This window comes from Dermacentor silvarum, chromosome 3, assembly GCF_013339745.2.
Source record: "Dermacentor silvarum isolate Dsil-2018 chromosome 3, BIME_Dsil_1.4, whole genome shotgun sequence".
NCBI lineage: Eukaryota > Metazoa > Arthropoda > Arachnida > Ixodida > Ixodidae > Dermacentor > Dermacentor silvarum.
The window spans coordinates 181,160,455-181,188,230 of NC_051156.1; the positions used below are offsets into that span (position 1 = coordinate 181,160,455).

A 27,776-nucleotide genomic window follows, 5' to 3' on the forward strand; every position below is an offset into this window, starting at 1 on the left:
CCTTGCATTCAGTAACCGAATGCCAAGTAAAATAAGATAACCAACAATACAGGACACTGATTAAATGCCTGTAATGTGGAAATGGTATTATCTTTTACAAACTTCACCCCCTTCGTTTTGATGTGGGGATGCTGTTACCCCACTTACTGACAAGAGAAAAAAAGAATGTGCTTGCTTATTATGAAGCCATTTTTATAGCTGGCAGTTAGAAGCTGTGAACAATTGCTTTTCTACCTGTGCTCTTAGTCCCGAAGACTTTGATGTCTGGTGGCAGCAATGCAAGTTGCTGCTTTCAGCTTGCATTCAGTAAGCCGCCCCCCATCCGACACTCAGAAAAAAAGTATGATGCTACATACTCTCATCAGTCTGTGGAGCTGATAAAATGGCACTGTGTTTTTTCTTGACTTCTTCGACATTTGCTTGTATTTTGTCGATATTCTCCCGAATCTCCTCCACCTGAAAATAGAACGCAGAGAAAGGGAGCATTTTATAAACACTAAGTATCAACGTGCGAGTAAAATTTCCCCATTCAAGTTATTATAAAGAAAGCACTCATTTAGGTTTTTCTTTCTGGGGTTTTACGTGCCAAAACCAGTTCTGATTATAAGGCAGGCCATAGTGGAAGGCTCCGGATTAATTTTGACCACCTGCGGTTCTTTAACGACTCATTTAGGTTTGAATCGTTCAGTAATACACTTAGCGCTGCTATTTGCTTGGAGTGTCATGTAAAAAAAAACCATTCGATTTGCCTTCACCTGCGCCCCTTGCAGTAAGCGATGCTTAAAACATGGCGGCTATGCCACTTTCACTGTCTGCAATACGACAAAGCATGGCTTTCGAGATTGGTTTTCATTAATTGCTCGCAGATGCACTTGAAAGATGCACATGAGAACTTGTCATATTTGCCTTAAAACCAGGTAATTAACCTTGTCAAGTGTTATACTGAACGATCTGGACTATAAAATGTGATCGTGCTGCAAAATTACAATAAGAACAGAGCAGCGGTAAGTGCAAAATAATTTTTATACGATTTTAAGAGAAAAACGCATGTTCTTGTACTGTGAGTGATCTATGGAGATCTCAGTCAGAAGTTGCATCAAAGTCTGCTAAGCAGTCTTATTTGTGACACGAATCTCACCAGAAAAACACTGAAGAAATGTCATTAGATGGCATATGATGAACCAGATATCCCAACACCGATATGTAACAACATAGCATTCCTACAAATATTGAAAATCTGAATAATATACATGACAATCTCGTAGCCATGCAAGCTATAACTTTTTGAATGCATGTTTTTTATACATCTTTTTTTTATACATCAAGTATTTCAGTGAATACCTTTAGCAGTTGATTAGAGACATAAGAGTACCTTCTTTTCAGCAACAGTTCATGCCAGTTGAACATCAGAAATTGCATGACAATAATGGAAACATTCACTAATATTTGCTTAATTACTTCAGGGCACATGCTGGAATTGCAAAACACAATGTGGTCAGTGTTTGAGGCAGGTCCACTTATTAAGAAACCAGAGACTAGCACCAGTTTTAAGATATCCCTCTACGAATATGCCATGAGACACATTCATGTTCAGCTTACCTTTTCCCAGAATGCCTTCCTTATGCGCTGTAAAACAAAACTATGTGGAACAAAATTGTACTTCCTGTCAGATATCAGCCATGAATATTTTGAACCTGATGAAAGCCTCAGGACTCTTGCTAGTCCTAAGACTATCACTAGTGGGCATGCCTTGATAACTGGCTCGCTTCAATACTTCAAATGCGATGAGTTTTCCGTCTGCTGGCACAAGTACCGCATCACCAAGTAAATACCTCTTATGTAGATTGTATTGCTTCTTTTAAATTTTCTTTTTGTTCAAAAGCTGTTAATTTGCCTAGCAAAAATCAGCTACATGTGAATCAAAAAGCGGTTAATTGTGACTGGGAAGCCCTGTTGCATGTAAAAAAAAAAAATACAAAACAAAAGAATAAGAAAAAAAGAAGAAAGTGGAAATGTGGTTCATGAGTGCAACTGAGTAAGGCTGATTGGAATGAAGAGCCAGAAGGTACAGATGATCCCAACGGGACGGTTTGCAGCCCGGGGCATACTTAAATTACCTAAAGTCATCGATAAAGTACCCGGTACAGCGCCGGATGACATTTGTGCAAGCTTCCCCAAAAGGTTCCCATTAAAATGCTTTTGAATGGTATAAACGCAGCCTGCAATCAGCTAAAGGACCGAGGAAAAATGTAAAAAGAACAAAACTCTAAGGTCTCGACCCGTTTCGACACACGATTACTCATTTGTAATGCAACAGCTGGTAACGTGCGGATGTAACCTTCTCATGGAAAAGAATGAGCCAACCTCCGGTGAGGCGAGAGAAATCAACAGTGGTGCAGCGTGCAAGTACAATTCTCTTCCTTCTAGAACAGTGATAGGCCCAAGGGCTCAAGCAAGACAGAAACGACACGTGCGTCACTCTGCGGCTCTGCTAGCTGTCATGCATGCAGCTGCGGCGCGAAGGGCAGCGAACTCTCGGAAATGCTGCTGCTGTGAAAGCAGCAGCCACAGAGGGGAGCTTTAGACTGCAGACGGCCCTGGTCACGTCAAAATGTCATCGTGAAGTTGGGAGATAAGGCAGCAGCTGGCCGCTGCCGGCAAAAGTCGCCCGCGAGGCGCGCAGAGTCCCGTACAAACACTGCTAGATGCCAACTTGGTGCGGCAGCTGTGGCCCCAGTACGAATGAGGGGAAGTATGCCGATGGGTAATTGGCTTGGCTAACGACACTCTTTCAGAACACTTTTTTTTCTCATTTATTTCAATGTCTCTTTGTGCCACAGTATTTCTTAACACTAACTGAATGTTTTAGCCTTCACAAATAACTCAGTTCATCGTGTAATTTTTTCAGTGTACAAAATAAGTGTACACGTTGTGCTAGACCAGGGTAACGTAAACAAAAAAAAAAAAAGAAAAAAAGGGTAGCAATTAAAACAAAAATAGTTGTCATGGGTGAGTTGCTCTGAATATTCTAAAAAGACAACACTATTGGAAGCTGTGAAAATAATCAAGCCGTCAAATAATCAAGCATAAGGGAAACTCTTCAATTACATAAGAGTTTCCCTTATGTAATACTCCCAACCCTGGGGGCCTTTAAGGAAATAAAGTGAAGTGAACATTAACAGGCTAAACACAAACCAATTACTGTTATATAATAATAATTATTATTTTCTTTTTGTTCAACGGCGAGGTGTGGCCAAAGCGTGCCACTCCTATCTATTAAGTCGGACAAAGTTTCAGTTTAACGGGCCTTCCAGTACGTTTGGCATTCGAGTATCAGATTCCTCAAACGCCAAAGTGGGACGAGAGACAGAGATCGAAACGATAATTTCTTCCGAGTTTTGTTTATGTGATAGGAAACTCTTTTTCCAAGCTATTCAGTAAATTTGCACTTGTGTTTTGGCATTATTCCATGTGCTTTCAACACCACGTGCGTTAGCCACAACATCGAGAAGCCCATTGTAGCTGCGTCGAGAGAACGTACAAGCCGTTAAGTGATTGTGTGTTCTAGGAAGGCTGCGATCTTACAATGTTTCATAAAATGAACCGCTCACTTGTCTTGACACTGTTATAAGAATTCTACTTTCGTCAGCAAAAGTGTCATTCTGACCAATCATACGAGGGAAAGCGAACGGTTCACTTTCGGGACCTTTATAAGATCACAGGTGCTGCTGCCTCACTTCTGGCAATGTTTTGCTTTCTTCCCTGACTTTTGAGTCTTTTTGAAAGTGGCGCCACCTCACACGAGAAAGTGAACAGCTGATTCGGCACCACAGGGCAGGCATTTTGATACAATTCGGGTATCGGAGATGCAAAAGTGGGACAAAACACCGTCCCACACATAAGCCGTGGGACAGTGAGACCACAGTGGTAAAACTGGATGTGTCCTGCCTAAATCAGGCTGTCTGGTCACCTTAGAAGCCAACTCCATCAGGGCCAAGCACTTCTTATCATAACCCCCCCCCCCCCCCCCCCCCCCCCCAAAAAAAAAAAATCAGCTGTACTGGAGGCTCATACAGGCACTAGCATCAAATTTCCCCTAAGAAATAATTGTGTGAATTCCTAAGCAGCCAAGAATGAAAGTACTGATGTATGAAAAGAAAAAAAAAAAGCCTTTAAAGCTGACAGTGCGATGGAAACAAAATGTTCAAGACAAATAAAGGCACCTAAAATTATAGCTATGTTTGATTTGGACAAAATGGTCAAGTGCGAACAGTGGGATATGTACAGTGTTTAGTGATCCAGACGCAATAATCAGGCCGCATGGCGGTCGGCACTTCTTGCACCACATGCGAGCACTGGGCGATTGCTGGGCGGCCAAATGCAGTCGCAAGGCCATCACAAAATCTCTTGCTTTCCTCGTATGCCACAATGACTCAGCTTGGTGTCCTCAGCGCCCACTGGTGGCACAAAAAGCACTGGTAGCCATGCACTCCGACTATCACGTTTGAATTGTAGAACACTGTACATTCTTTGGCAGAATCTGGCAGACCATTAATACCCATGGTCAGAGCTAGTGCCGTAGCATGCACAAAGCTCATACTCTATTTCAGGGCTCTAGGAAGCAAGACCAAATGGCCTCTCAGTGACCAGCTCGGGACATGCCCCACATACCTTTGACAGGGACTTCCGATACAGCGGCTCTCTCCTATTTCGATACAAAAGCGCTTACCATATAGAAGGCCAATGCCGTATGACATTGTAAGGAAATCATCCAAGGACAGCATCAGTGTGCCATACTGTTAAAGGGAGCACACAACCACCGCTCACAAGCAAATCTTACCCCGGAAACTTCTAGAATAGTTTGGCTGATCCATTGCTTGATTCATGGGGTTAAACGTACCATATTGACATATAGCCAATCAGAGATGCCAAATAGGAGAGCGCTATACTGTTCATTTCGACAACCTAGAGGTCTGTCAACAGAAACTCTGCGCTTGGTACATAAGTGTTTCAGCATTATGCCCACATCAGAAAGGCCATAGCTGAGAATCGAACATGCGACCTCATGCGCAGTAGCACCACAACCACTCAGCCGCCATAGCAATGGTAAAAAATGGGTTCGCAGCAGATGACTTGCAGTAGGTGCCTTTGCTTTCCCTTCATGTGCATCAACTCTGCTTCCACTAGCAGCCAAACTTCAAGAGCTCACGAAGTGCAAACCGCGTTATCTTAAACTTGCCGCGTTATCTTAAAAGCGAACTGAACATCGACATCAGGAACATGCCCATTTTCACTGGCTTCTAACGATCTCGGCCTTCATAGAAATTCAGTTTTTTTTATGCCAAAACCATGGTCTGATTATGAGGCACGGGTTAATTATTGGCCACCTGGGTTTCTTTAACATGCACCCAAATTAAGGTGGACTCGTTTGGCCACAAATGGGCATTCTTGAATTTTGTTCGCATTGAAATGGGGCCACCATGGCAGGGATAGAACCCACGACCTCGACCTCAGCAGCGCACGGCCATAGCCACTGGGCTGTTGTGGCGGGTTTACGAGTCTTCGTAAGGTGCTCACTGAACAAAAGGGTGGGTGCTCGCATAATACATGACATTTTCATTCATTCAGTCCAGCTTTTCCTTCAAAGACTACTTCCGCAATTGGAGGCAAATATTTCGAGAGGCGGTGGGTGCAGGAAACACCTTTCATTGACCTACTAGTGGCAGGCTACTGGCATCCATCCGTGCTTCAAACCGATGAGAGAATGGGTAGCCTTTACTTACCTCTGCAAAGAATTCTTCCATGAAATTTGCCCCATCTTCTACTGTGACGGAAACGTCGTCTTCACCTTGTGCCTGTAAAGGCAAGATAAAAGGTGCCACAATTACAGAAGGTAGAAAGTATGGCATAGAATTAATGTGATGCTTAGTAGACAACATGCACCAGTGAGGTCATGCGCACAATAATGCAGTTCATCAGGCGAGTGCCACCCTTTCCCACAAAAGTACCTCAACCAAGCTATGGCCTTTATTAGAAGGAACTCGCAAGAGTAGGAGCAGAGAAGCTAAATGTCTAACAATATTTTTTAAAAAGGCAATATTTTCCTGCACATGCAGGGTCAATCTTTTTTTGTAGAACAAATCTGTAGTGGCATGGCCATCCTGTGAAATTTAATGCCTGTGACATATTAAAATTTCGGCCTGTAACCAAAACTTGGAACATCAAGGTGTCGAGTATGTCATTCACAGTATGTATTAACAGTGAAAAAAAAAAAAAGGATATTTCTCTGTGGGATGATGTCACTGTGTCACTATGAGCTTTGGATGGCCTAACTGAATAGATAATTTTATGTGAACCTAAGTTTTCAGTTAGACAAACATTAAATGTTTACGAGCAAAAGACCTCAAAAGAGTGTGAGTGGCTTGATGGTTCCAGGTGACTTACCTATTTTGTTCAACTTGTGGTGATAGATAAAACAAGTGAGACGTGTGATGAAACACAGATGCAATGATCAACAAAATATGCTGTTTTTTCTGCATTACATAAAATGGCTGTGTGTGTGCATCTGTTTGTATAGTCATTCTTAATTCTGTTTTGAATCTTATTTTATTGGACTTCAGGAAATTTTAACCAATCTACAGCACTTGGGAGCCTCAATTAACGCCACATTAAGTGTACACTATACTTAAAGGGCCCTTAGACCACTCTGAACTTGAAATTTTGACCACCTGGGGTTCTTTAACGTGCACTACAACGCAAGCACACGGGCGTTTTTGCATTTCGCCTCCATCGAAATGCGGCAGCCGCGGCCGGGATTCGGTCCCGCATACCTCGTGCTCAGCAGCGCAACACCTTAGCTGACTGAGCCACCCTGGCGGGTGTGGGTTAGGGGTTCTGTAATGGCACATCCTAAGGGAACTTTCAGCACTCATCAGCTCATGGGTAATTAAAATACTACAGTGGGAATCACACCAAGGCAAGTCAATTATATATGGCAGTTTTGAATTTCATCAAAAAAGAAACTGTACTTGGAGACCCAATGTGCTGAAGACTGATTCAAATAATGTGGGGCAAATCGCTCTATTTACCTTAACTGGACAACAATCCGTTCACCTTACCCTAGGTCTCAAGGCACAAAGAAACCACAGAGCAGAATTTCTTAACACCAAATGCTAATGTGACATTCATAAAATATGACAACTGCTTCACTTTCAATGTCGCATGATCATCGCTCCTTGTTTGTTACATCTGCGTCCAAATGCCCAAACAAAACAAAAACTGTGTGAAAGTCGATCAAGCTGCACTTTCATGATCAGTAGTCTTTTTTTCAGACCTCAACAATGAAATTCGCCCATGCTATAACACCCAAAAGAGCATTAGAATGTCTCAGCTGAAGGAAACACATGCATCGGCACCAGTGCACTAAAAGGTTGTCAAGGCAGAGGAATGCAGTTTAGTGCATGAAAAAATTAAGCCACAAACAAGATGCCATTAAACTGCCAAGTCATGGCACTTTTGCACAAAAGTGCCGTATGTGTCATTGTACTTCAGATACTAACAGAACATAAAGAGTAAAAAGAGCCCTAGACACGTGAACACATCAGTGTTTACATTCATGCTCATTAACAGCTGTGCCTAGTCCACATTCCTGTGCAACCTCATACACTCTTGTGCACAAAACACTGAATCCTGTCCACCCACATGTGGGGAATTATAGGCACCATGCTCCAATATGCCATAATATAGAACTGCAGTTGTCACGTTGCCTTCCTGCATGCTTTTATCCAATTATTCTTTTTTCTTTTCAGCACTCAAAGCACTTGTAACTTCTGTAAATTTTGCAAGGAATTTTGCTGACCAGAATGTTCCTGGAATATGTCTTCCCATCCTGTGTGTTCCCAGTGGTGTTGTACTGAGATATATCGGTTACACGTGCACGGGCACTCCAAATTCCACGTAATGAAGACCAGGTACTAATTCACTGTAGAACAGTTGTTACTTATATTGATACACACTACAAACAAGAAAGAATGTAACCTCAGGTAATGGCCCGGAAACACAGGCAAAAATATTCAAAAGAGAAAGTACATGCACAGCATTGATGAATGCACCTAACCTAACCTTAACTTTTTTTTTTTATTCAGAAGTTTGCTCAGTGGCATAAGACATTTGATGCATGCATTTTATATATACATGTATAGCTGGTTATGTCTGATGAAATCTATGGTGCAGACTATAGATGGTAGTCAGGTGGGCGGCTTCTATGTAGCCCCACTTTTGAAAGGTAGTAACTAACCTGAAGCTCAGCAACAATGTTGCTAATTAGGTTGCAGTCCTGTAGCGCCATGCTATTCAAAGTATAGAGTAAGTCGTATGTGAATGAAGACTTCCATTCCTTCTTGGCAAAAGGCTCAGCATTGTTCACGACACAAGATTTCGGTTTGGATGCAGCATGTGCATATGGCAACGCAATAGAAATTACGTCGTACAGAAGGTGAGGGTAGCTATGGGCTTGTTGGTAAGTCATCTTCTACTGTGCAGTAGAGTTCTTTCAGGAAAAAAAAAAAAAAAAAACTCTCTGAAACTCTCTGATCAGCTCTACAGTTTGAAAACCTTTGATCAGTTCCTACTGACTTAGTGACCTACCTGCAAGAGGCACCACTGAACATGACCAATAAATGCATGTACATACCTGCCGAACTGTTAAATTAAAATTCGTAAAATCTCACCGAGATGACATGAGGTTGTAGTGGAGGGAATTAAAAAGCAATGCGTTCTTTTTAAGAGCTTGCCCTGAGTGCGCACCTTTTACGGAGATATAGTACATGCACTTTAGTAAAATGTTTTATGTTTAGATGCAGCTCAAAAGCAGCAACAAACTTGGCACAGCAAATGCTGACAAGCAACACAATGTTTTTAGATTGCAGCAATTTTTTCTGCGACTTCAGCATTGCTGATTAAGCCTGCTTCAGAAACTTGTCTGCATAAATTTGCTTGAATCAAGTACCACATCTGGCATCCTTTCGCCATCGAAAGCCTTCCAAAACGAAGGTTCAGAGACTGCTGAGTAAAAGTCTTTCACAAAAATAAATCATTTTTAGTAAAACCTGACGCACTATTCATAAAATTGTAAATTGAGGACAAATTCGTTCACTTTATGAAAAATTCAGGAGTTGGCAAGTATGAACACCCCATTTTGAATTTCCCACTAACCACCGCCCCAATGACATCATCATGAGAACTTCACATCTTTTATTGTATTTACCATCCTTTTCGTGCTGGAAAATCTTACAGAAGTTGTGTAGCTGCATCCTTGCCCACCTCTCAATATGATGTAATCTTTATTTGAAAGCATTTAACGACTAGCCCCAGACACACACTGACAAAATATTTTACATCCGTAGACAAGCGGTGTCGAAATTTTAAGGTGCTTTTATTTCTCACTGTATGTAATTTGTGATAAGGATAAAGACTGATTGATTGACTTATAGTGTCACCTCCCATCTTTTATTATGCTTGGCTTATTACGCTGTCCAAAATTTGACTGCAGTTGGCCTGAGAGTGACATTTTTCCAAACTATGCATAATTAATCACTGATAGCTGGTGGCATTAAACGGGTTGGGTTAAGTTAACAGTTGGTTGCCCCATGATTTGCTTGGAACATCACACTTTTCAAACAAGTCTGCTATGCTGCTCAAACGAGTCAGAGGGAGCACATATAAATGCAACTGGAAATACATGTTACAAATGCGACTGCAATTCAATCACAAATCCAGCATGGTGCACGAATGCCTGTATTACATTTACGTTGATTTTTTTTTTAGAAGCTACTTCTGCTCCAATAAAAGTTGAACACTACCCATCACCCATTCAAATTTAATCCTGCCTAAGCGGGATGAGGACAATTATTCATAATTTAACTACTCTGCAAGTGATCTGCTCAATGCATAACAAGGACAATTATTTGACTGCCTTAAAAACCAGCCACTTAATACATTGAAATTGACCGGCATACAACAGCAATTGCGTATAACTGTTCGCAAGTGAGTCAACCGTTACCTGAATGCATGCAATAAATCAGTGGAAAGTGAACACTCTCTAACTGTAACCCATGCTAGCAGTAACCCCACTACCTAACTGTAACCCATGCTACTGCAAAATAAAAAGTTGAGTGCAGGGAACACTTCCCAACAAGCACATACACAATAAGCTAAACCATATACAAAACAATCTTGATTTCCCAAACCAATTTATGAACACATCACACAGTAGGCATAAGAATGCTCTGAAGGTGGCTTCCTTTACGAAAAGTAGGACAAGTTCCACTCACACCTATTTTATTCCGAAAAAAACTAACTGTCTGTATGAGTCACCAACTTCGAAAACATTGAGCCAGAAGAGTCCAGGATGCAGGTGGAGGGTGAAGGCATGCATCTGTTTGCTAACATTGGGCGACATGCCCGTGAGAACATAGCACTAACCTTGTCACCTTCGTAAACATCTTACGAGCAGCTGATTAGTGAAGGATTATCACCCAGGAGTGCTAAGAGGAAGCTTTAGCTTGGGGGCTCCTATCTAAATACATGGGAAACCTTGGCAACCACTGCACCAAATTTGATAAGGTTTGTTGCATTAAAATATTTATAAAAGATTCTAGTGACTTATTGGTAGCAAATTGTAAATTTTTTAATAAGAATTGTTGAAAATTGCAAACTTGCAGAAAACGAAGTTATCAAGCTTACAAGTCTGTAACTCAGCAATGATAAACAATATCAGAATTCTGTAGATTGCATCTCATAGTTACATCTAAAGTGGACAAAATTCATGTATTACACATGGCTTTCAAATACACCACTAATATGCAACCAGGACTTTTGTGAAACCTTTGTAATCAATGTAACAAATACACGTAAGATATTAATTGTTATATAACATTTGTCTGCTCTAACAGATTCAGCTTATAGAAGTGCGATATCTGTTCTTGGTGCAGAGCTGCGAAATTGTAAACATCGTGCTTCCATTTTTTTCAGTCACCAATTATTTAAAATTACTTTTGTACAATTAAGGCCTTAAATTGAAATTCCACTTCCAGCAGTCATTAGCATTTAACTTTCTCAACTGCAACAAACTTAATTAAAATTGGCTAAGAGGTTGTCTCAGAAAAGGGTTTCTGCATTTTGCATGCATTTGAATATGCAGCATTGGAGTTGGGCCCAAGCTAAAGCTTCCTCTTAACAGCAACTGATGACTAGTTCATACTGACTGTGGGCATTGAAAAAATGCTGTGCTACATGGACAGAGCATTGCCCTGGTTTTATCAAAATATGTCCAGAGAATGGAATGCAAGTGCGCAAAGTGCAGTTGAAATAGGCACCTTGACAAAGGCCTGGTCACTGATAGGGCAGCCTTATCAGCAATGAAGTGTCGTTTCCCAATTTCTCTTGACTGTTGAAGTGGACAGAAGGCAAAGTGCTCCACAAAGCAAGAGAGTTGTGAGAGTCCTACCAGCAGATCAGAAATTTCACATTGTGCATATGCATATGCACAGATAAATGGCAAACAGGCAACCAGCACAAGATTTACGCACAAGGGACGTGAACGTCTCCTTCATGCATATCCGTACAAACAAGGAAGTGTGAGTCACCAGCCCCACTACAAGCGCAACAGACGGTACTGACTGGATGAGCGCCGGGTGCAATGAAGCATGACCTGCTTGTCTATAACAAAGGTTTCATGAAGAGTTGTAAATGAGGCCCAGTACAACTACTGTTCAAGGTACGTACACATGTATCCCACAAGCTGTGGCAAAAAATAAAATAAGAGTTAAAAAAAAAAAAACAATGCTCCTAACAGCCAAACTGGTTTAATGCAGCTGACTTGTACCTAACTGTAACATGACCCCAGAGCCAAACTAATCGCCTTGCATTACTTTGTTTTGTTTTTTCGGCATTTATTTGCACATCACATCTTTTTTTTCCTGCCAGTCTGTTTGTGTTCTTTAAAATATACCTTAAACCCATCCTCAGACATAAATAATAGACTTTTATTCCCTTCTCAACTGCTTTGCAACATCTGATATGCTTCTAAACAACCATGGTCATGATTGGTTGCAAGCACAGGTTTCCTACGACATGATCAAAATGAACTCAACGTGTTTTATATCTGCTATAACAAGCCACTGGCAACTTCAAAAAGTGGCTAGACAAATTTTTTCGCTGTTCTAGCACCACAGCTTGGTTTTCAGAATCTCTTACTGGCTAATGTATGATCTTGCTTTATTTTGAAGCTTCAACATCTTGAGTGACACTTGTTGCAGGTCTTCTATATGCTGACTTCCTCAGACTATGAATCAAAACGAACTGCATAAGACTGAAAGTGTCGCTGAGCATTGTAATCTAGTAGTTGCTCTCAAATAGCAACAATGGATATCCGCTAGTATAATCAGTGCTTAGTAGCTGAATTGCTGGCAAGCAGCTCAGGTAACCTACATTCAGCCCTGATACACAGAACGTAGAAGACAAGTTGCTCCAAAGACACGTTTTGAAGTACTACAAGCTAAGAAATACGTAACACCAGCTTGAAGCAAATCATGATTCGACAAAGATTGTCTCAAGTTCGTAAGCATCTGCGAGACTGGCACTCCTTGCAACGGTGAAGAGAAGCTCAACTGACCGCGACGGCATAATAACGTCTTTCACGCAAAAGAAAAAAAAAAAAAGTTCACGAGTTCCCTTCAAAGCAGAGCGCTGCTCATAAAGCTCGAGTCCCAAGATAATGCAGCAGTGCAAACACGAATAATGTGGTCCCAGCCGCCGTTATTTTAGGGCCAGCCCGTCAATCAACAGGCTGGTCGGCAGCTCGGGGCGCGCGCGGGGAGACCCGATACGCGACGGAACACGCCTTGCGTACACACAAGACGACGAAGGAGCGTCGCATTCCAGGAGAGGACATAAAAATGTCTCTCGGCCCGGGCTGAACAATCGAGCGATCAACACCGCCGGCCCACAATAAGCCGAGCAAGGACAGCGAGCGTCCGAGGCGCAAACGAGTTTATATTCGCGGCAACCGATGACGGCGTTTTCATCAGGACCGGCCAATTAGCCCTGACTAATCGAATTCCTGCGAGAGAGTCCCTCCCCAGACGACGACGACGCCGCGCTTCTGACGTCGGCGGTGAATGAAACACCCACGCCCCTTGGCTGGCAACGTCGAAGGGATCGCCGTCGTCTCCGCGTGAGCGAGAAGGCGACGGTGTGACACACCGGACACATAAGCAAACGAGAGGGGAAGGGGTTGCCCTTCCACTACCATCCCGCCACTACTACGAGCTTTGAGTTAAAAGAAACACAAGAACGAGGGTCGGCATCCACCAAAGCGGAACCACCTCTCCTTCCCTCTTCTACGCCCTTCTTGCACGCCACCGCACTACGAACGAGCGAACGGACACACCACTCGACGACTTTTTCTTAATCGACCAAGTGAGCAACGACCGCAGTGTTCGCGCTCGACACAATCCCACACGGGTTTGATTCCACCCCACCGTGCTCGAGGAGGGGAAGATCTTTGGTTTGGTGCCGCAGCCTGTGACAGTTATCCCAGCAACGACACAAACACACGCGAGATTTCACCGCCCCCCTACCGCTCTCCCGTCGTGAATCGAGGGAGTGTTGATCGGTAGCGAAGTGCTGCGCCCATGAGCAGAGCGCCGCGGCACGCTTGTGTGAGCGGCCGGGGCTCACTGCGGCAGCGAAACCAGCTCGGAGCTTCGCACAATCGCTCGATCTTCGCTTTGCTCTTCCAAAATCGCCGATCAGCAGTGTATCTTGGAAGGTGTTGACCCACGATTTTAGGCTTAAGCACTCACATCGCTCGTGAAATTGATCGATTCAATGCGTGCCCTGGTAGCTCACAACACAGAGCTGCGTCTAAACTGGACGCCAGGCATGTAGACACTGTCCTGCGGCCAGGCGACACTCAACGGCGCCGTGTTGGCGCAAGTTTTTCTTTTCTTTAGGAAGTACTACTGCGCTTCTTTGGAAGTTCGAGCCTGGTAGAACCGTGCCTGTCTTACGTGCATTAGAGTGATGCCACTTTTTTCCCCATCTCAGGCAGTCAGGAGCCGGAACTATGTGACGTACAACACTATTTACATATGAGTAACGTCGCCGAAAGTCGGCTGGCTGAAAACAATAACCAACCAACCGCATTTCTGCCCACAAAATCTTTCAAACAACCAGTTAGTTTCTGTCCAAAGACGGTAGCGCAGTGCCGATGCAACCCGCCCCGCAGATGCGGTCGCCGTTTCAGTTACATGGGTACTTTACCGCTTTTAGGGCGGCGAGCCTGTCCTTGGTCATGTTGATAGTCTGGCGAAGTCACAGGTTAGTCCACAGGGCCGACACTTTTTGACTAGTGTAACACACACGAGTGGTAAAAGCGGCACATTTCCATTTCCACCAGCGAGGACATCACGGAAAGAACTCTCTACTGCACTACTCCCTTTTGCGGATCGATTTTTGCAGGCAGGTCGAGGGGGTCTCAGCGGTCTCAACGGCAGCGCCCCCAAAACCCGCCCAACGCGCGATCGCCGCCAAAAGCATCTCACAAACAGGCCGCTCAGCGCGATGCCTCTCCGCTTGCTAGATTGTGGTCGTTAGTTCCTTTGTTCTCCGTTGCAAGAAGTTCTTGCGGAAAAAAGCGCTGCTAGTCAACCAACTGTTAGCAGCCCGTAGTAGTGCGTTTTGCATCAAGCAAACTGAGAAGCCTATGAATTGAACAGTTGGTTGGGCTACAACGTAAAGCATAAGCGAACGAGATGTGGAGTAATCGACTGTGCATAGAAAGTGAAGTTCTTCGGTGATTCACTGCTTTAAAATCGTGGTAGTAAGCCGCATATTCTAATGATATGGAGTCAGTCCAAAAACAACTAGTTGCTGTCTTGCTTATAGGACGCGCTTCCAAAATACCTTAGCCGCAATACAGTTAAGTATAAATTGTGCATATTCTTATCATGGCAGCGTAGATATGGTAGATATGTTCCAGAATGAATCATGTGCAACAGCCTCTCAGCAGCGCGCGTAAGGGAAGGAATCATTACGCGTGTAAGTGCTCGAAAAGTGAAATAAAATGAAGGAAGGAACACAAGCGCGTCTACTATTCTATACCTATTGAAGTCCGCACGTAACAAAACTGTTTCCACAGGTGTAATCAAGTGTAGTTACGAAATGCAGTGGCAGTTAGTTTCGGTTCTCTGCTCATTAAAGCGGTTGGTTTTGGTTGACTATGGCTCTGTGTTCAGCGTAAGTATCCAATCCACAACAATCCAAGAAGTCGTGCAAACCGGGCCGCCTGCTCTCAAATGGCTCTCGATATGGACGTTGACGGGTATGTGTTTTTTTTTATCGAACGTGCCTCTAGTTGGGCTTTTTAATTTGTGCAGCGGCAACATTTTGTCATGATTCTCCCCACAAAGTTAAGATGTAATGATGTGCTGGTAGTTTAATGATATAGGGAGCATCACAAACGCCCGCAAGATGATCTTGCGTATTGACATCTACTACGCCGCTCCTATGCCCTGTCTTCTCTTATCATACTTGCCTTCACTTGTAAGAGGTTAAACTTTGGTTGACTTGTCCTTCGTGCTTAATGAAAGAGCGCAAAACTAAGAAAAATATGACGAGTGAGACACTTGCGAGGCGCTGTCTGTGGCTTGTTTGCGCTTTAGTTGTCAGTCCTTGTTCTATTTTTTCGCTGTTTTCTTAACAATTCGCAGCTTGTTCATTTAAAGATAGAGTATTATGATTTTTGTACGATAGTAGTAACACATGCATGTTGCCATAATGAGAAGGTTGTTTATCCCGTGAGCGCTGTCGCTAAATGTTCCGCACGTGCAATATCGCAACGGAACGATTGCGCACGGTGTGACGTAACTTTCTTCATTTTTATTCTGCAGCAAAAGATTGGAACCACAAATACTTGCTGGTCCAGCAAGGTGGTTGTTTTAATCCTAGAGATATCGCCGCTTCGTAGTTTAGTTTTGTTGTGCAAATACTAAGCAGGTTTGAAAAAAAGAATATTACTTTCGTCTTTGTAGTTATGCAGAAGCGTATTTCTGTAGAAACGGATGTACTGGGATCCTCAATGTCCCAGTCTTTGAGAAGACGATTCGTCTTGAAGGGGGATTTCTCGGTTTTGGTAACGTTAGTATGCATTCGATGCCATGCAGTTTCACATGATTGTTTTTTCTTTCTTTATTTCGCTTTTCTGTATTAAACTTGACATCTGCATACTACTGTGTTATGTTACATGTTCGCCAATGTGAAATTTTCCTGCTGTTCTAACGGAATTGTTCTAAAACTCCCATTTCTGTAAGTTTTATAAATAAGAAACCAGCGAAACTGCGCTAGCTAAATTGGCCAGTTGTTTTCACCTCTGTCAAACTTTTCTCGAGAAGGAACTGCAAGTTATTGCGTAAGAAATTAATTTTCTTCTTAGCTTGTTGCAGTCTGTTTGAAGGAAGTTCGCATCCCTGGGGGGGGGGGTGCCGCGTGCCGCGCATTCAAGCAAATTTTGCAAGCCCCATTGTTACTGTTTGTTCCACTCGCAATTTTTTTTTTTTTTTTCCTTTTCGAAGTGCTGACTGGCCAAAACGATGGACACACATAGAGAAAATCCTTCTCCGACCTGGTCCATTTGTGCACCCAGACTTCGAGCCGGGCCCTGCGGTAAATTTTGACGTGCCTTTCTTTGTTGTATGTATTGTGGTGTGACAAATGGGCTCTCCGGCGTGTTGCCACGATTTTCTGACATACCGAAGTGGAGCTCATAAGTCCATACGGGAGGCTCGGGTGAGAGAAATCCTGGTTTTGACGTGATGTGTGGTCATCCAGCAAAAATGCGTCGGCATGTAGCCATCTCTGAGTCAGAAAACGACACTTTGTGCTTGGCGCCTCCAACAAGTGTGAACACTTCAGGAAACTCGTGCGGCTGCATCCATTCATGAAGATAAATTGTTCTCTCTATCTCTACAATACAGACTGTTTTACAGATTGCCATAAGATGCGAGGCAGTTCTCCTGCAAAGTCTGAGTTTGTTCAGTGTGAAAAAATTTGAATAGAAAGGCATTATTTTGTACTAGATGCCCGTTTCAGTTTTCTAGTCGACAAAAATCTCACCCGGGGTAGCAAATGGTGTGAAAGTAATTCTGGAAGTCTTTACCTTGCATGCAGGTATTTAGCTGCAGTTTAAATGTTTTTCTTCAGGGAAGAAAATTCAGGCCATAAGAGGTTATTGTAATCATTGTGCTTATGAAGGGGTGGCGGTATTGTCAGTGCTAATGTTCTCTTCATATAGCAGTTCCAGTCTAGCGACTTTTGTTCAAGCAGTGTACTTAGTTTTGAGGAGTGTTTTTGCTATGTATGGATGGAGGAGTCACGTGCATGTCTGCCAAAATTTTATTAACAAAATGGTAACTGAAAAGAAGTCACTGGGATGGAACTCTAAAGCTTGTTGAAGCAACCGAACCAGTGTAGCTGAGTTCGCAATTGAGCAAATGTTCCCACTAAGATGCTAGCGAGTTGGTTATACACATCTAGCTTCAACTGCATGTGAATAACTTATGCTAGCTAAATGCACCATTTGATCAACTAGGAAATATTGTGGAAACCCTCAAAAACATAACACAAATGGGATGCAACATCTTTACCTAGCTCCTAACCAGGCTGTGATTGGATGTGCTGCTGTCTGTGCAGCCCTACTTTTTGCTACTGGATTTATGTTCTGAGGTGCTACAAATTTGTCAAAAAATGCTTGCTACTACAGACACGAACCTGTTCTATGCCTTCCTCTAAATGCAGAACATGGAGATGATACGGGACAAGTGCAAAATTTTGGTTATTGGAGCTGGTGGCTTAGGCTGCGAGATGCTCAAAGACTTGGTAAGCCCATATTGTTTTCTTTCTTTTCTCCCCTTTTTGAAACAGTTGGATCTGCATTCTCTGACTTGTTAGTGACATTGACAAGCTATTAGTGACATTTCACAAGTCGTGGACAATTGTTATCTCTAGAAATTAACCCCCTATATTTGCATGCAGAAACACCATCATGCCCTCCCCCTTTCACACATCTGAATGACATCTGATTAGAAACCCAACTCCTTTTTGGATTAGATAATATGTTTCAGTCTCTTTTTGTTGCTAACATATGTATTTTGTTGTTGTTCCAGCACTGCTCCTTTCGCATATTTATTTTTCACATATGGAACAGTGTCTGTTAGTCCTTTTGTGTATTAAAGAGATCCTGAACCGCCCTTCAGGCTTGGTCTGCGGATAGCATACACTGCTGTGAAAATCTCAGTCAAATTTTGCAGTCATGTGTGGTGCGTGGAGCTGGCAGGTGAAGCGTGAAGTCATCTTTTTCTCAAACACTCTTTTCAATAGAAGCCTTCCCCGCACTCTTTTCGGGGCTGCCATATTTCGTCATATAGTAGATTTTCATATCTGGCTGCTACTGGCCAATAGCTGACATCAATCAAGAAAGGTGTTTGGATCAGTGCGCTTCTTCCTGCTGTTACTGTGTATATTTGTAAACATACTTACTTCAGCCTGTGTAAACAGGCTGAAATAAGCATAGGATAGGAATTGTGTACTTCCGAAAGTATGACTGTTGTACTATTGGCGACTATCATCTGCTAAAGCTCGGCCGCGCCCGCCTGTGTAGAAATGAAACTTTGCCTGCACTGCTTATCATTGTCGTAGCCATCGAGCCTCGCTAATTTGTATTAGTTTTGAACTAGCCCGAACCACGCAAAACTTAAGGTCAGACCAGACGTAAACTTGCCACTGTGCGCTAACTCCTGGCCACTTCTGGCTAGACACCTTGGCACACTTCGCTTCGTATTGAGCATTGGATGTGGCTAAAATCTGTCAGTCAAGCTGGTGCAGGTCAAAGCTGGCCCGCACCACCTGTGCGGCGAAACTAGAGCACATGAGTGCAAATGGCTCTCCAGCCCTGTCGTGCACATAGCTGGCTATTACATGTAGCTGTGTGTGCAGCGTAGCGTAGATACTGCGGCCGCCATGAGGTTCTGCGACTAGCCTGCTCACTGCGGCTTGCTGAGGACAACAGCATGCTCCGATTGATATCTGTGGGTGACTTGACTAAAGGCCTGAGCGTGCTGTTGATTGACTGAAGGCCTCTACATGCTGTTGCTGCCTGCCGTTGACATTGTGTAGTTTTCTTGAGCATGGGTGGGTCTCGACAGAATCCTTTATGGTGCTTATGCTTTGTGTGACCCATAACTGCTTGTCAAGCTATGCTTTTTCTTCCGAGCCCTAGTTGTGTTTTTTTCGACCACTACGTACCATTATTGCCAGAGATTGCAACTGTTCATCCTGGCCATAGTTGCCTTTGCATTGCTCACAGGAAATGAGTCACTTTGATCGACTAATAGCATGTCATGTGGTCATATAGAATGGGAATTCATTTGTCTGATTTGATAGCTTAACGTGTCATTCATAAACATCTGTTTCCTTTTTATTTCGGGTGATTGTTACTGATAAGCCACACATAGGATAAATTTTCAAATTGGAAGCTGTTTGCAGTAATCTAGTGCTTAAAGATAATTTGGTATATCGCACAATTTTGTTTTTGATAAAGCTTGCAAGTTTAAGGGTTAATACCACCTCACATCTCGATCCCTACTTGTAGTAGGGATATTGGGTCAGGGAAACGTCAAGCTTGTTTGGTCACGCGGAAATGTCATGCTGGCTATGCCACACTCATGTGTGCATGGACCGTACCTGGACTCTACCCCACCAGTCACCATAGACGGCACACGCCTTTTTAATTTTTTCTTGGTGCTTTTTAATGTCATCAAATCTGTGGGCCTCCTTGTTGTTCTGTGAAGGGCATTGCGGAGCTCTACCTAACGAAAGATAACGAAACCAAAATTTTGATCTCTTGGCCTTATCAACGTACTTCTGTGCAGGCCTTAATGGGATTCCGGCACATAGATGTGATCGACATGGACACCATTGACCTGTCCAACCTCAACCGACAATTTTTGTTTAGGTGCGTACAGGGGGCCAATATCCGCGGCAGGACCCATGATGTGTTGGCCTCTTATAGCGCTATTAACATGCAATTTTTTTTGCATTCAGGAAAAGTGACATTGGAAAATCAAAAGCTGAAGTGGCTGCAGCCTTCATCAATCAACGTGTACCTGGTTGCCAAGTCAAGGCGTATCCTTTTGACGTAGGCCTGTCAGAATGGATAAGTTTATTTCAGGGTAATTGGGTTGATTACAGGAGAAAAAAAATGGAGCTCAAGCATCAATTTTTTTTTTATTTCGCGCCGAAACCCAGCACCGATAGGTCACTGTGATGTCACAGATTTTAAAGTATTTTCTCGTGTTTGGGTGGTTGTGGCGAAGGGAAGGTTCTCGAAACTTGCCGAGTTCAGCCTTTGGCTCCTTCGGAAATGCGATGTAATCCATTTTTAGTTATACAAAAAAAAAAAAAAACTAACCGGGCCCGAGAGATGACATCAAAATTCGTGACGTCATGGCAATCTGGTGAAAAACCTTCAAACCGAAAGTCGCCACAAGTCTTTAATTTTTTCCATTTTTTTCTGTCTTACCATGCCTTCTCCAAAGGTAATCTTGGCTCTTTTAGTGTTGTAGGAGTGTAATTTGCTAATATGGCATAAAGTGCCAACTGCAACGAAGTGTTCAACTGCGTAAGAAAAGTCTAGTTCCATGTAGTGTTAGATGCAAAGCAGCCTTCATGAAAAATTTTACATTTGAACTACGAGTAGATTTGTCATGAGAAGATATCAAAATCATACATTGCTCGATCCAAAATTGAGATAAGTGCTATCATTAACTCACCGAAAATTACGTAAAATCCAGAATGCTGAGAAGCAGCACTACACCTAGGCATGACCTCCAAGATTAAGTGGCACCCACAGTGTGCCTAAGGCTTCGGAGGCCGTGTTCTGAAATTTGCATCTTGTCTGTTAACGACCAAGTGTCCGTGTCGTCTGATATGGTGCTACTTAATCTTTAACGATGGCACATATAAATACCCCTAAAAATGTTCATTTGCTATCTGAATGTGCAAAACGCATGGAGAGTAAGCATAATCAACAAAAAGAAAAAAAAAATTGTGTAAACTTCTTCACCAATATGGCAGAAACATCAGGCAGGAAACTGGAAGTGGGCTTCACCCCAAGCTACCTATGGTTTCGTTTGGAATTTGGGAGAGACAGCTCTCGTCATATCTGAGCCATAGGTGTAGTACATTTCAGTTGGTGTAGTACATCACGTGTATGATGCCACAGCAGTCGCAGACCTTGCATCAGTCTGTCTCCTCTGAGCGTGCTTTCAAAAGAAAGCGAGTCGCATGCCAAGCTTCTTTTTCCCTCATCCTGTGTTCCTACTCTAATCCAACAAATCACGCTTGCCGCCTGTCATTTAGTGTTGGCCGAAAACATTTAGCCAGAAGCTTCGTACGTACACAATACTGAAACTCATCACGACATCTTTTTTTTCTGGTATGTTGCCTGTTGGCAACACTTGTTAGTAAAGGGTTAAAAGCTGCTACTAAAAGAAAATTAGAAAATTTCAAGACCTGCTTCCTTTCCGGGGTTGGTTCGAGGGTATATAGCTAATCAGTAATATTAAGGGATGACATTCGTAACCAATTAAGTCATAGTGGCAGTTTGTTGCAGTTGACCTTTTCTCTGAAACCATCTATAGTATGTACTGTATCATTTAACTGTTGTCATGAATGGAACTCTGAATCTCTGCTTATTGCTTTTTTTTTCAAAGATACATAGACTACCTTTGAGATAACGTGATTGAAATCCTATCTTAGGTGCTTAGCATATGCTGAGTATGGTGTCGAGCGAGCGAATGACACAGCAGCCAACTCTCCAGGCGGGCAAGTTCCCAACAGGGTTTATTCAGCCTTTATGTAGCCGTGGATGCTGGGCTGCCATCCAGTGGTACTGCCGTACACTACAGATGGCACTTCTCGAAATTGTCTAATCCAAGGATGTGGCTTCCGTGTAAACCACAATGAGGCAGCTGCTGTGTAGTACTTTGTGATAGAGTTGTATCCTTGACTTGGTGTTCATCATGCAGGCACTTCAAGAAGATCCAGGACTATGATGAAAGTTTTTACCAACGTGAGGGCATACTTTCTAGATAGCTGCCTATGTTTTTTGCACCATAGGATAAAATGACACTTACTTTACAATCAATAATTACACTGTAGATTTTCGTTAGTTTGATTCTGACCGATTTCTTTTTTTTTTTTTTTAGTTTTTTTTCGGTTTCCTGGCCATAAGTACTGGTCTGGCTCCGATACATGGCTATGGGCCAAAATGTTCATTATTTCAATCCTAAAATTGGTGGTATATGTCATTTGGTGCTGCGACATCACGACATCCTACATGAACGCCTTCTCCATAATGACACCTTTTGACCTTCTGGTAAACGTAAGCTAAAGTGTTCATAGAAAAGCTAATATAGTAAATTATTTAGGACCATTTTAGGGATTGCCAGTATCTTTACTAAAATTTCAAGGTCCAAGATCCTCGTTTACAACAACTCAAAAAAAAAAAATTGGTCATAAATTTCATGTCAGTACGCCTTTAAATGTTGGTTCTCACTGAAATTTCTTTTAGTGACTCATCCTGTTTTCTCTTTGGCTTCTTTGTGCAGAGTTCCACATCGTCCTTTGTGGTCTCGACTCTATCGTAGCACGGCGCTGGGCCAATGGCATGCTGGTGAGTGTGGTGAAAGTGGCAGGGGCAATACTGGAATCCTGGGGATCCCACACACTATAGCTTGTAGTTGATTGTTATTGATCAAATGAATTATTATTGCTGTTTTCAACTTCTGTTTCTATCTATCCCCTCCTTCCTGAAGAGTAGGCAGGCATTGGGCTCCTCTCAGTGGCAGTTAGCCTGCTCCTTCCTTGTTTCCCTCTTTGTCCATTTTATATCTGTGTTTTCATACCGAATAACAATAATAATAATTTGGAAGCTGGAAATGGGACTCTAATATTGAATCCATGGCATTGTATGACTTTCGTTAATTCGACTTTGACGTGACCGACGAAATTGATCACATTATCCGGCAGGTCGAATTAAACAAGATGCAGAATCAAAACATGTCACTGATTAATTTGCCAGTATCTTCCCGATTCTAACATGCCCCCAAATCAAACGTGTGCCCACTTTCTCTGTGTCCGAAGTAGAAAACTAACATAGAAATGACATTCAAGCACCTAAACAAAGTAGAAATCAAACGCGCACCTAATTTTTTAGCGAGAAAAATGGCCAAAGGTCTGATAATTGTTGCACAATAGTGGCCGGTTTCCTAAAGTCAGCTTTGCCTCAAAATATCTGTGCGGTAAAGCATACGAACGTCTCGAAGGCGGTATTGGTATCGTGTCCGATTTCCACGCGCAGGCAATATTCGACCCAATTTTCTTGGAAAGAAAAAGAGGCGCGTGTTTGAGTGCCACAATCAGACATTGTGAGCTACGTTTTTATTGCTTGAAAATCTTTCTAGGGCAGGCCGAAAATAGGCCTTTTTGACAGGGATGAAGGGTGTTAAACGCATTCACTGTCCCCTAACATAGGTGGTGCCACCAAAGGGGTCACTATTCGGGTCACCAAAGGGGTTAGGTGCGTGCGTGCTGACTGGTCAAGTCCATATTATCCGGCCAAGGCTAATTTTAGAATTGAAATAAGAACATTTTGGGCCGATAGAAATACATGGGGGCCGGCCAGGACCTTCGGTCGGTATTGAATTAACTGAAAAATGGAATTAACCAGAGTTGAAATAATGAAAGTCTACTGTGAACCCATAAATTCTCTTTTGTATTGGTGCTTGCAAAGCTTTAGATGAGTACAGACTTCAATTCTAATTCTCAGCCATGCCTGGCTACATTGTGAATTGTTGAAATCGCCTATGTCATAACCTACTGTATAGTTTGGGAAATAACTACATGGGAATAGTGTCTAATGCCTGCGTAATATAGGAGTGCTCAATGATGACTTCTGTTTATAAAGAATGCAAAGTGCATTTATATGTGTGAAGGCTATGCTGCCTTGGTGTAAGCGGTGAAAATAATAGACGGTGGCAAGAATGTTCGTATTCTACAGATGTTCAGGTAATTTGTGCGAGTCAAGGCGACTCACACAAATTACTAGCATTGTACTCTAGCACTCGTTGTACTCTAGCATCCTCCTTGGATGCTAGAGTACAATGCCGCTCGCTATCCCTCCTTCCCCCTCCCCCCTTGCTCCATTGCCCGTGTCTCTAGCACAACGGAAGAAGGCGCACTCCCTCCCTGCTTTTCTTTCTTGCGCGCGCGAGATTTAGCCACGGTCGTCGACCCTCCTCGCACGCTTTCAGTCGCACATACGGCGCGCGGCGACGGCGTTATCGCCCTTGGACTTTATACGGAACATCTATGAGCCAAAACCAATTTTAGGGCCACAACGCATCATAGACACCATCTTTAGATAGCAAATACGGATCTCAAAGGCCATACTTTTGCTGACGGAAACCGAAAATATGTCATAGGTGTCGCCCGCTGCACTTTGGGCGGCCAATGCCATCGTCAAGCCACCAAGCCAAGCGACATGAAAAGTCAAAATGGCCGCTCGGGCCGGCGCAGGGTGGCATTTCGCAACGTACGATGCGGGAACGGTCTCACAGTTGCGACGCAACAGCGGGGTTACCAATGCATTGGGTTCTATGGGAGCTGTGCCGGGACCGGCCGAAAATGACGTAACAGCCGGGAAAACGCAGCACCCGGGAATGTAACAGCGGGGTTTTACTTATAACCAATGAAAATGTATTGACAGCATTCTGTTGGTATTGCAACATTACTGTATCACCAGAATGCCCTGGATGGCTTAGCATGGGCTGTCATGGTACACACTACAAGCACCGTGTAAACGAAGCTGACTGAAGCAATCTGAAATCTTCTCATTCTCACTTTCAGAAGCAAAGCAACAAATTACGAACAACATATCCTAGCTAGCATTCGAATTGTGTGTGTTAGCTTGTATTCATTTGACAAGGGCTCTACAACTCACTCATACATTTTCAATGTTCTCTTCACAACATAGAAGCATTTGATTGGTGGCACTCCTTGTTTTCAGTGATGTTGCTACATGCTTTTTGTTTTGTCTCCTGCATGCAGCTCAGCCTTGTGGATCAGGGCTCCATAGTACCAATGGTGGATGGTGGGACGGAAGGATTCAAGGGCAATGCCCGTGTCATTGTGCCCAGCATGAATGCTTGCGTCGACTGTACGCTGGACCTGTATCCACCGCAGGTTAGTTGTAATCTTTCTTTGCAAGCGAGCCCGTTTCTCACAGTGACGAAATAACATCTGGCTATACTTATTCGACCACTTCAACTAACTCAAAAAAAAAAAATAGGCGAATGTAAAACTAATGGGCATGAACGTTCCCCTGGAACTTGCATGTTCCTAGAGGGGAGTTACTCTTTTTTGTGTCAGCCCTTCCAGCTATCCCTTTAGGAAGCAGGAATTCAGCACATTTGGGCAGCTGTAGCCGGCAGAATTTAGTACAAAGAACACAACAAAGGTAAATTAACACAGGAGAATGAACTTAAGTTCACCGTAATAAAAATTTGTTGTAAAGCAGACATCTAATGGGATCTTCAATGCCAGTCTTCTTGAGTCATGAATGAAGACAGAAGGTAGCACCACCAGGCGTCTCTGTCATAGTGTTGTACACAATTAAAGCAACACCAAACCATAAACACATTGCTGCCCACTTTGCAAGGGGTTTGTCCTACCTGCAGAGACAGGTGTAAGTGCAGACAGTTTTTCAGCTGAAGCTTAGTAGAAAAAGCAGCACTATATCCACTGCTGAATCAGAGGGTGCTGGGCATGAATTGATTATGTCACAGAGGTCATGAAAAATTATGGGACGGCGAAGCAGGGATAGGCTGCATTGACATGTAATGAATTATGTCCAGATGATTCAGAGAGGCTCTACGTAAAACCCTCTAGGAGAAAGCCTGGACTAGGTGCCCAAGTCACTCAGGTGTAGTAGACAGAGTGTTCCTTAGTGTTAACTGTGCGCGCAGTTTTTCTTATCAGTTTCCCTATATCGGCTATGTTATCTCTATGCTATGTTGTGCTTTTGTCGAACAGTATCTGCTGTTTTTTATCCTTTGCTGAAAGATTTACTGCACAATGAGACATTGTTTCGTTGTTTTCAAGTGGGTGCCTAGCTATTTTGGCCTCCCTCGCTTAGCCAGCACATTGTGTGACCTATTGGCTGACGCTTCCGATTACGAAGAAACGAAAAACATGGCGTCTTTTCATGTTGAATATTCACACTTGTTAATACGAAACAATCTTTGCCTCGTATTAAGCCCTCTGCAGTAAAGTTGGTTCCTGTTGCACCTCATTTCAGGCCTTTTCAATAGAAATTTGCCAGTTTTTTCCGAAGGGCGATGCATTGATATTGATATCCAGGTTTTGCATTGCACTAAAGCTCCTCAGCTCGCGATAACGTGATCAAGCACACGTGCATGCAGATGGGGAGAAAAGGCGTGCTAGATGGTGCACATCTCCTTTTCTAGCGCAGCGGAGTACGCAGCCCGCGCGCCATGTTTTAGAGGTAATCTGCTGCGTATGCAAAGAGTGGGCAACCCGAGATGGCGTGGCATCATGTGCAGTGTCTTTCTACATGTTTAGTACTGGAGGATGCGTGATCTCGAATTTCGGAGAGGCATTGAACCAAGAGGCAGACGAAGCATACGCTCCCCGCTGCCGCCGCTTTTCATGATAGTGTTGTGCGTCGCACTGCGGGCGACCCTATATCAGCCGCGGGGGTGGAGTGGACGCAAAAGCAAATTTTTTTCTCATTAAATTTTTTTTTTGACTGCCCGATATTTCAGAGAATTTTGCATCCCCTTTCGTGTAAGCAAAATAGATTGGCGACTGTACTTAATTATTTCCATAAAAGGTTGAATTTCAATACAACGAAATTTCGACAAAAAGAAGCAAATTGCCGATTTTACAGACTTCGTTTAGTATCGAGGTTTAACTGCATGCTTGGATTAAACTTCTTTTTTTTTTTCGCTTTTCGCTGTTCTCAAGTCCTGCCTTATGCTAGTCTGTATTGTATGCAGGTTTTTACAGTACTTCACTTTTGTCAACACCAACAATAACTTAGAGAAAAATATTGCGCGTGTCACATCATGTAGCATCAATTCGTTTAAAACAGCGAGAGAATGTGCGCACGCACCAGTTTTCACTGGGACACAGGCGCAGGAATAGGACATGCAAGTAATTCTTAACATTTGTATTATTTCCTTTGTAATATTTTTAATGGTATGTGCAACAAATCTGAATTTGAATTTTACCATTGTCCTTCGCATGCATCACATCGGATTGCAACAAGTTGCTTATAAAAGTGAGAGCTCCAGTTTCACCATTCCTTCATGTCAACTAGTACTTTGAGACACCATATGACTTTGTACAGGCTTTGGTATTGCCCCATGTTATACAGGACAAATGGTAATGTTTTGTCCTCACAGTCCCATAAATCAGCTGTCATGCCATTGCCGTCGCTATCATGCTCTTGTAATCGCCGTTTTCATTGCCTTGTTGCTGTCGCCACTCGCACATTTGCATCACATACACAATTGATCACCATACACAAACATGTTAGTCTATCTGGTATTGCTCTGCGAAACCTCTAATGATGG

General features: G+C 43.1%; 2 protein-coding genes across 2 annotated transcripts in view; one reads left to right on the plus strand and one right to left on the minus strand.

Moving 5' to 3' along the window:
- LOC119446178 (syntaxin-like) overlaps positions 1-14,560 on the minus strand; it is a 30,725-nt gene extending 16,165 nt beyond the window's left edge. The window contains exons 1-3 of the mRNA XM_037710538.2: positions 14,326-14,560; positions 5,784-5,855; positions 357-456 (exon numbers count right to left, since the gene is read on the minus strand). Of these exons, the coding sequence (XP_037566466.1) occupies positions 357-456; positions 5,784-5,855; positions 14,326-14,358 (205 nt within the window). The 5' untranslated portion in view covers positions 14,359-14,560. The remainder of the gene's footprint in view (positions 1-356; positions 457-5,783; positions 5,856-14,325) is intronic.
- Positions 14,561-15,238: 678 nt separating this feature from the next.
- LOC119446177 (NEDD8-activating enzyme E1 catalytic subunit) overlaps positions 15,239-27,776 on the plus strand; it is a 28,841-nt gene continuing 16,303 nt past the window's right edge. Inside the window, exons 1-8 of the mRNA XM_037710536.2 lie at positions 15,239-15,385; positions 16,635-16,725; positions 17,857-17,937; positions 19,989-20,071; positions 20,161-20,241; positions 22,146-22,189; positions 22,728-22,792; positions 25,228-25,362. Coding sequence (XP_037566464.1) covers positions 15,360-15,385; positions 16,635-16,725; positions 17,857-17,937; positions 19,989-20,071; positions 20,161-20,241; positions 22,146-22,189; positions 22,728-22,792; positions 25,228-25,362 — 606 coding nt within the window. The 5' untranslated portion in view covers positions 15,239-15,359. The remainder of the gene's footprint in view (positions 15,386-16,634; positions 16,726-17,856; positions 17,938-19,988; positions 20,072-20,160; positions 20,242-22,145; positions 22,190-22,727; positions 22,793-25,227; positions 25,363-27,776) is intronic.